At 46.2% G+C, this 9,367-nt stretch overlaps 2 protein-coding genes across 2 annotated transcripts; both read left to right on the plus strand.

Annotated features, from left to right (window-relative positions):
- Positions 1-2,270: 2,270 nt before the first annotated feature.
- On the plus strand, positions 2,271-5,015 carry LOC120643386 (protein NUCLEAR FUSION DEFECTIVE 4-like). Its single transcript, XM_039919741.1, has 3 exons — positions 2,271-2,903; positions 3,540-4,402; positions 4,482-5,015. The coding sequence occupies exons 1-3, from the start codon at positions 2,508-2,510 to the stop codon at positions 4,972-4,974; spliced, it is 1,752 nt and encodes a 583-aa protein (XP_039775675.1). The 5' UTR covers positions 2,271-2,507; the 3' UTR covers positions 4,975-5,015.
- Positions 5,016-6,497: 1,482 nt separating this feature from the next.
- LOC120643387 (PRA1 family protein B2-like) lies at positions 6,498-7,390 on the plus strand. Its single transcript, XM_039919742.1, has one exon. The coding sequence runs from the start codon at positions 6,632-6,634 to the stop codon at positions 7,304-7,306; it is 675 nt and encodes a 224-aa protein (XP_039775676.1). The 5' UTR covers positions 6,498-6,631; the 3' UTR covers positions 7,307-7,390.
- Positions 7,391-9,367: the final 1,977 nt, after the last annotated feature.

The raw sequence follows: 9,367 nt of genomic DNA on the forward strand, positions 1-9,367 counted from the left end.
TTATATATATATATATATATATATATATGGTAGTTGGAATAATGCCTTTTCCAGTCGTCGTTGCTTGGAGGTTGGTACCACTAAAACTAAGCTAGCAGCCCTTTCGTCATGGGTGGATCTGGATCTTTGCGCGGATTTGCATTGTTTTGTTCTTCTTCTTTTGTTTGAATTCGTGCATCGCAGGCCCTCTTTTGTTTGAATTCATAACTTTTTTTTTTGCGAGGAGTTTGAATTCATAACTTGATGGCTGGTGAGCCTTAATATATAGTTTGCTTATTGGTTATTGGCAAATAGCAAGCATTCACTTTTCTATAGTTCTTGGTTGGAGAAGAGAGGGATTACTTTGTAAAAGACACTGAAAAAAAGGGGGATTTCCCCCCCTCCTGCATGCTCTTTCTAAAAAAAGAGACTGATTGCAGACTGGCCAGAGGCGGCTTCAGCTATGTTAGTAGTAGTAGTCAAATAACGAGCACAAGAGCAGCAGGTAGATTGATGTTGATGTAAAATAAAAACGCCGACGGCTTGCATTGTAACCCATGTCCACGGCGAGGAAAAGTTTGTGGAAACTGGATTTCCATATGGACCATGACCTAGGGCTGCTACAAAAACTAGGATGAGTCAAAAATACAAGTGCAACTAGCAAATAGATGTTGATGTATGACGACGTAGTATATGTATAGCCAATTATACTTGTGTGTTGTTAGCAGATACGTAAGAGAATTGTGCATCTTTGTATATATTATTAAGGAAGAACGCTTGAAAACATGCAGCAGAAGCAGCAGCTGTTTTTTCAGGTCACACTCCGACCCTAATTTGGTTTGAGCTAGCAGCAGCAGCAGCCTAATTAGTATTGTCATTACACTGCAACTGATATTTTTAAATGAAGACAAGTATCTGTCAGGGACAGATCCAGATAGATAATGATGCTGATGGACTCATCAATCGGACGACCACGTGTCCATTCCCACGGCGCTGCCTAGCTTATTATTAGCTGGTTTTCTTTGCTAGCTTTCCATGACGCTGCTGTTTGCCGCTGCTGATTTTAATTTATTATTTGGCCTGATTTTGATTTGGATTTGGATTTGTTTGCCTCCGTCTACCGTACCGCCGCGCACGCACCTACATACAAAATTAAACAGTGATGGATCGGATTCTCTATAGATGCATGGCTGGATGGATCGATCATCGATGCGGCGCCGCCCGTAGCATGCATACAGCAATGACCATGTTAGTTGTTGTCCAATGCAAATTGCTTAGTAGTTAGCACCTAATAATGCATGAACCATCACATGCATGCAGAATAAGCTTCTGTATATCTATCTATGATCTATCTATATGTAAGCTCGCCTGGACTGTAATAATAATATTCTCTCGCATGGATTGCATGTTCGGATGTTCCATTGTATTATTGATTGATCAACCAGCAGATCTATCAGAGCAGTCCCAGTTGCTTGAAAATAAACAAGGTGTGTGCAAGTCTGCAAGACCTCCGGGTCTTAAACTTGGCTCGAGCAGTCTTTCAGCTCCCCCAACTTTCAAAATTTAAGTATACATTCGGATTCTTAAACTTGTCAATCGTATCGAGTGAGATCCAAATCACACTTGCTTATGCTAAATTGAAAGTTATATAATTTACTCAAATATATAAAATTATGCACAAAATATATACACAAAAAATTATAACAAATTTACTTGTACAAATACGTTCAGATACAAAATATATGTATAAATTTTTGTAGGAAAAATGAAACTTATATGACAAAATTTGTAACCAATTAGAAAACAGAAAATAATAAATTTTGGAGGAAACATTGGAAAAATAAGTATTTTGACATAAAGTTTTCAAACAAAATTTTGGACAAACTTTGAGTGCAGCGTAAAAAATCAAAAATAAATTTTGGGCCCACGTGAAAGCTCCCACATCAGCAGAAAATACTTCAGCTTTATAACTTAAGAATGGTAATTTGGACTTCATGTGACATAATTAGTAAGTTTGTAGGTCTGAATGTGCAGTTTGGAAGGTTGAGAACCTAGATGACACTACGAACAAGTTCAAGCATTTCACTGTGTGTAAAGATAACTGATGTACTTATATATTTGCGCCTGAAAATACACAGTGGCAAATTTCGTATATTTGATCACCGCCATTTAGCGAAACTAATCATAATAAAATTTCTCATATATTTAAGGATGCTTGCACACTGTACAAATTGGTTTTTGTATTTACAAAATGCAATATATACTCATTGGGATTGCAAAGAAAAGGCCGGTTTATATTAGCTAGGAGGATTGTAGCCAGTCAACCATGCATTAAAAGACAGCAGCTTTGATTTGATTGGAAAAGAGAGGGAAGATACATGTGCGGGGCTGAAGATGGAAAGTATGCGCTGGTATGGTCCATGGATGTGTATATATAGCACATATATACTCCTATAGGCTATAGGTAGGCAGCAGCCTCCTTCCTGTTCCTGAACCAAGCAAGGAGGAGGTGGTAGGTTGGCAAGGCAATGGCAAGAGAGGTGTCGTCGTCGGAGGAGGGCCGTCGGCGGAGCGGCGACCAGATGAGGAGGATGGAATTAGAAGGGGATGATGATGATGCGTGGCGGCGGTGGGCTGTTCTTGTTGCGACGGTGTGGATCCAGGCTCTGACGGGGACCAACTTCGACTTCTCGGCCTACTCGTCGGCGCTGAAATCGTCGCTGGGCATCTCCCAGGAGGCGCTCAACTACCTGGCCACCGCCTCCGACCTCGGCAAGGCATTCGGCTGGTCCTCCGGCCTCGCCCTGCTCTACATCCCCCTCCACGCCGTCCTCCTCGTCGCCGCCGTGCTGGGGCTCGCCGCGTACGCGCTGCAGTACGGCTGCCTCGTCTCCGTCAACCTCGCCGCAATCCCATACCCGCTGGTATATATGTGTTCCATTGCTTCGATTCATTCATTCATTCTCTTTTCTGACAAGAAGCAATAGCAGCAATCCGCTAGCTAGCTAGAGCTATTTGCGTGTCCATTTGCTGTTCAAGTATCATTGAGCTATTTGCTCTGAACGAACAAGAATCAAACTGATGATAGGGACGGATGATAGGGAATTGAAGGGACATTTGCTATTTGCTCGCTGCATCCATCCAGTATGTATGTATGCATTTCCATGGCGGAGCTGAAAGGGAGGGAGGGAAGAGGATTTATTTCATAGGAATAGGACACAAACTACCTGCCTCCTTCACTTCCTTCGTGTGGCTGCCCGGCCGCCACCAACATGCAGCAGCATTGATTCCTGTTACTAATTTTAAGCCAGATACGACCAGTGGGGTAAAATTTACCTTTCGTTTTCATGGATGGAACAAGACTCAGCTCCTTCTTCCTTACATTTATATAAACCTATATATTAGCTCACAAATTTTCTTGACAGGAGGGAGACTTTCCCCAAATGTATGAAGCCCCGACACAGACACAAACACACGTTAAACTGTCAAGATGCCGCAACATGCAATTTATGGTGAATTTAATTACTCGATCAAATTCTGATTCATATGTTGCACTGCAGGTGTTCTTGGTCTGCTTGATAGCAGGGTTGAGCATCTGCTGGTTCAACACAGTCTGCTTTGTTCTCTGCATACGCAGCTTCTCCGCAAACAACCGCCCCTTGGCCCTCTCCCTCTCAATAAGCTTCAATGGCCTCAGCGCCGCCTTCTACACTCTCTTTGCAAATGCCCTATCACCTTTGTCCCCATCTGTCTACCTCCTCCTCAATGCCATCCTCCCTCTTGCCATCTCTATTCTTGCGCTCCCAGCTATACTCCTCTGCCACAAGCAAGACAGCCATCTCCACAGCATGCCCAATCATGACAGGCGTGTCTTCCTTGGCCTCTACATCCTCGCATTCGTCACTGGCACATATCTGGTGGTCTTTGGATCTTTCACCGCAACCAGGTCCGCTGCACGGGTTATCCTCACAGGTGCCATGGTTCTCCTCGCCCTTCCTCTCATCATCCCTGCCTGTTCCAGTTGCTCACATGGCCCTGACCCTGCATCTCCACTAAACCATGATGACCCACATAAACCACTACTAACCAGCAACAATCATCAGACAGTGGCTGATGCCGTGATGGAAAAAACAATGGATCACCAGCTGCAGGGCAGTTGTTGTGGAACAATACTACACAAGGGCCGCCTGGCGGTGCTCGGTGACGAACATAGTGCAAAGAGGCTCATTGGGTGTGTGGACTTCTGGCTCTACTACATAGCCTACTTCTGTGGAGCCACTGTTGGGCTGGTATACAGCAACAACTTGGGGCAGATTGCACAATCATTGCACCAGCAGTCACGGCTCACCATGCTACTTGCTGTCTACTCATCATTCTCCTTCTTCGGCCGTCTTCTCTCTGCACTCCCCGACGTCCTTGACAGGTTCTTCTATCTTGCTCTATATCTTATCAATCATCATCACATGGCCTCCTAACTAACTATATATACAATTTGTATACAGGACGGTGTCACTTGCTCGGACAGGGTGGCTTGCTGCTGCCTTGGTGCCAATGCCAATGGCCTTTTTCCTTATGTGGAAACAACAAGATGGAAGTGCTCTGGTAGTAGGAACAGCCCTAGTTGGCTTAAGCTCAGGGTTCATCTTCGCTGCAGCAGTATCGGTGACCTCCGAGCTCTTTGGACCAAATAGCGTCGGTGTGAATCACAACATCCTAATCACCAATATCCCACTGGGCTCATTCCTCTATGGCCAGATTGCTGCCATGGTATACGACTCGAATGGCCAAAGAATGTCAGTAATGGATAACCGCACTGGCACTATTGACACCATGATTGTGTGCATGGGGGCGAAGTGCTACTCAACCACCTTCTTCGTGTGGGGTTGCATCACATTGCTGGGGTTAGCATTGAGCATAGTCCTATTCAAAAGAACAAAACCAGCTTATGCTACTAGTGCTAGTCGATCAAGTTGTAAGCACCAAGTTTCCAGTTGAACAGAGAAACTCCTTGACCAGTGCCTTGCTGCTTTGAAAAATCATTGTTAGCTTGTACAAAATTTTGGTTTAGTTTTAGCTGAAATTGTTACATATAGATACACGAAATGAGTACCACCACAAGACACATCAAGAGGATAGGAAATTACTAGATCCTAGCAGCACTTGACTGATGACGAAATTAGGGACTGGAGAGTCTGCTGATGAATTAAAAAAAGCTTGAAGAAATTACAAGAGGGAGGGTTGGAGGGGGATTGGGGGGAGCGAGAAGCGTACAGAAGACGGTGTGGATCATGAAGAGCTCCATGGCGGAACCTATGGAGGCCCCGACCGCGGCGATCTTCAGGTACCAGCCCGCGAATATCATGATATGGTTCGGTCCAAGTGAATCCTCGAGGGCAGGGGTGGCTACTGGCTGGAGGGAGCTGAGGTGACGGCGAGGCGAGGCGAGGCGGCGGCGGCGACTTTGAGGCCGCCGGCGATGAGAGCCTAGCAGAGGCATGTAATATGGGGGCCCGGCCCGGCCCACCGAGGCCCAATACTATTACATGAGACAATCTAATCTAAAACAATTAGAACGGGACTGCAATCACTTGCATATCATTGCCATTCTTAAACTGAGGCCACGTATATATAACTGAACGTGTAATTTTGGCAGTTTCAACATTGAGCAAGAAAATCAGATAACTGAATGAATAGTCTGTGACAGACAGCATCTCCAGTGTGAGTGTCTATCTAGGATTGATATAATGACCATTGTGATCACTCAGCTCAGTACAAGAACAGATGTAGTACGTATGTAATTAAAACAAGCTAACTGATGAAATTCTAAGCTCACGTGTGCTTTTTCTTTACGTTATCCCTAATATAATACTACACGCATCAACTTTTTCTATATTGCAGTTGTTTTGCTGCCTAACCTGAAATGGAGAGGTCCTCCGCTGCCCAACCTTTTGTTTTCTTTCTTCTTGCTGAATTCCTTGCTTCACACCAAATCGCATTGCGTGTTTACCTAACCATTGTTTTTGGTTGTGGCAAACACTTTACTGCTTTTGTTAGCAACCCTTATGGCATGGCATTTCATCTTATAAGGGAAATAAAATAAGGTTTTATGCATTTTTGAAACTCTGTAAACTCACCAATATTATAGACAAGGAATTTTGCACAATCCATTTGCTTTGGAATAAATGAATGTAACTCTGTTTAGTTGGTGAAAAGTTGTTGGTTTTGATACTGTAGCACATTTCATTGTTACTTGACAAATAATATCTAATTATGGACTAATTAGGTTTAAAAGATTCATCTTGTGCTAATCAGTTAGATTGTGTAATTAGTTATTTTTTCAACTGCATTTAATGCTCCATGTATGTGTCCGAACATTTGATGTGATAGGTACCGTAGAAAATTTTTTTTGGAACTAATCAGGACCGTAGTAATATAATGTTTTTTTTGTTTGTGGCCAGAAAAATAATAATAGGACAGATTTTGACTCGCATTTTGTTGGCGAATAGGAAACGTGCAGGCTGATGGACCGACGCGTTGAACAGTCAGTGTGTCGGTGGCACGGCCGGATTTGTGTTCGCTCGCGTCGCGCCCCTCCTCTCTCATCTCAGATCCGCCAAACCCGGCTGCTGGCAGATCGCCCCGCCTCGCCACCATGGCCGCGGCCTCCCCTCCGCTCCTCCCCACCACCGCCGTCGTCCCGGCGGCCGCCACGCCATCCCCAACCCCCATCCCCATCCCCAGCGCCGCCGCCGACGACGCCAACCCGGCCGCGGTGCGCGCCTTCCTGTCCCGGCTCCTCGACTCCGGGCGGCGCGCGCTCTCGGGTGCCCGCCCCTGGTCCGAGCTCGCGGACCGCGCGGCGCTCTCCCGTCCGGAGTCCCTGGCCGACGCCACCTCCCGCCTCCGCAAGAACCTGGCCTACTTCCGCGTCAACTACGCCGCCGTGGTGGCGCTCTCCCTGGGCGCGTCGCTCCTGGCCCACCCCTTCTCGCTGGCGGCGCTCCTGGCCCTGCTCGCCGCCTGGTGCCTGCTCTACATCCTCCGCCCCGCCGACGCGGCGCCGCTCGCCGCCTTCGGGCGCACCTTCTCGGACAAGGAGGTGCTGGGGGGCCTGATCGCGTCCTCGGCGTTCGTGGTGTTCCTGACCTCCGTGGGGTCGCTCATCTTCTCGGCGCTGGCCCTGGGGGCGGCCGTGGTGTGCGCGCACGGCGCGTTCCGCGTGCCGGAGGAGTTGCTGTTCGTGGACGAGGCCGCGGAGCAGAGCGGCAACCCGCTCATGTCCTTCCTGGCTACTGCAGCAGGCAGCACAAGAGGAGGACGCGTGTGAGTGATGGAGAATCAATTGGAGAATTGGATGTGATGACTTATTTGAGTATGCTTGTTGCTTTAATCGATTGATTGATTCATACTACAAGGCCCTGTTTGGGACTGCGTGCCAAAGAAGCGAGGCGCGCATAAGCGCAACGCGGCTCGGAGCTGGCTTTTCGCGATTTTGGGGCCGCACGTTGTAACTGCCGCTTATTCAACGCGCGGCGGCCGGGCAACACGCGTCTGCCGCAGCCCGTTTGGCGGGTTTAATTCGCTTCTTTGCCTCAGAAGCGAAAACGAAACAAACGCGGTCCCAAACAGGGCCTACTACTAGCATTCTTCTGGCAGCTCGATCTACTACTCCGTATATGAATGAGGGTTTTTTTCTTTTTTTTTATTGCGACTCGATTACAGAAGAAGAATACATACAGCATATAATAATATAAGGCCGTGTTTAGTTCCCCTTTTTTGAATTTTGAAAGGAAATTTTTTTCATATTTAAAGTACTAAATATAAACTAATCACAAAACTAATTACAGAACTCGTTTGTAAACTACGAGACAAATCTAATAAGTCTAGTTAATTCATCATTAGAGCATGTTTACTGTAGCAATTTAGTGTCTAATCACGGCCTAATTAGGTTCATTAGATTCGTCTCGTGATTTACAGTCCATTTGTGTAATGCGAATTTTTTTCATCTATATTTGGTACACCATACGGACGTTTTACAAATCTTTTGAAATTTTGAAGATTGGAGGAATTGTGAGTGCAATGGGTTTCATGGAAGTCTGAATTGGGATGCACATTCAACAAAGCAGCAGCAACATATGCTGTGTGACGTGACTCGATGTCATATGGGGCGGGCAAACTCATGCATCAGCTGCTACACATTTGTCTTTTTTTCCTTTTTTTTTTTGGGGAGAAAGCTGCTACACATTTGTCTTTGGAAAATGGAAATGGCGCCCATGTCCAAACTATATGCTTTCTCCGTAAGCAGGAATATTTCTCGATAAAAAAAAGCCAATCATACACACCATAGTATGGGCGTTCCTTTAGATTGGTTCCATGTAGACATGTTCATGGTCTTTGTAACGACCCGCTCAGGATAACGGCTAAGATCTATTCTACACTTTGAGTAAACCATACCTGCTAAATAACTTTCTTGCGCTTTCGTCCTCGCTTCGCGCAAAAGGCTGCAGCCGGAATTATTCACTTTCCCGTGACCGGTCTTTTAAACTGGTCTGTCTCGTTACCGTTTCTCGGTATGGGACTAAACTGGGAATACGGTGCCGGAGCTACAATATTTTTCGCGCTACAGTAGCCGTGCTACAGTAATTCGAATTCAGCCCGGCCCAACTGGCCACGGGCTGTCACAGTCACCCCCCGTTGAGGACTCGACGTCCTCGTCGAGACATCTAGCCAGCTTACCCATACGGGACAAAGGAGCAGGATCTCCTCTCTTGGGCCACGTCCCATATGTCTAGTGCTACGATCCCATGTGCCACGCCCGTGGGTTCACTGCCAGCAGCCCATGTGTGTCCGTCCACATGCAGTTGGCATCTGTGTTTCCACGCGCCGACGTGCTCATGTACGCGCACTTCTGCCCGTACGTGGCGTGAACCGCGAGAGTATGGCTCTGATACCCCTTGTGAGAACCGCCCAATTTGATACTATTTTAAACGAACCGCCGATCATTATCATCCAGATGAGAGTTAACACGTGCTTGCCGGAGAGCGTGCCACGTGTTATCCCACATCTAGAGACACGAATAACCGACACGTCATTCATCCAAAATAATATCAAATCCGGTAGTCCCGGTATGCACTCCAACATACGCCCAGACTCAGCATATGCACATACCGTTTACAATCGAATATATCGCCAAAAATCCACAAAGAGCAGTTTTATATTATCAGAGTTCGCAACTTAATATTACAAGTTCAATATAGGTGGGTTTCAAGCTTCACTTACAAGCCTTGGGCTTACGAAAGTCATATTAAACAGAAGCGTAAAGTTTATTGAATTTACATGCTCTCCCGAAGTTCGATTACGATAAAGACTTACTAAAGTAATGATGCCT

The sequence above is a fragment of the Panicum virgatum genome, chromosome 8K, assembly GCF_016808335.1.
Source record: "Panicum virgatum strain AP13 chromosome 8K, P.virgatum_v5, whole genome shotgun sequence".
In the NCBI taxonomy this organism is placed as follows: Eukaryota; Viridiplantae; Streptophyta; class Magnoliopsida; order Poales; family Poaceae; genus Panicum; species Panicum virgatum.

Excerpts from the sequence above, each read along its gene's own strand:
- LOC120643387 (XM_039919742.1), top strand. The coding sequence starts at position 6,632 with ATGGCCGCGGCCTCCCCTCCGCTCCTCCCCACCACCGCCGTCGTCCCG.
- LOC120643386 (XM_039919741.1), top strand. The coding sequence starts at position 2,508 with ATGGCAAGAGAGGTGTCGTCGTCGGAGGAGGGCCGTCGGCGGAGCGGC. Across the intron at positions 2,904-3,539 it reads CCGCAATCCCATACCCGCTG|GTGTTCTTGGTCTGCTTGAT; the intron begins GTATATATGTGT and ends GTTGCACTGCAG. Across the intron at positions 4,403-4,481 it reads CTCCCCGACGTCCTTGACAG|GACGGTGTCACTTGCTCGGA; the intron begins GTTCTTCTATCT and ends ATTTGTATACAG.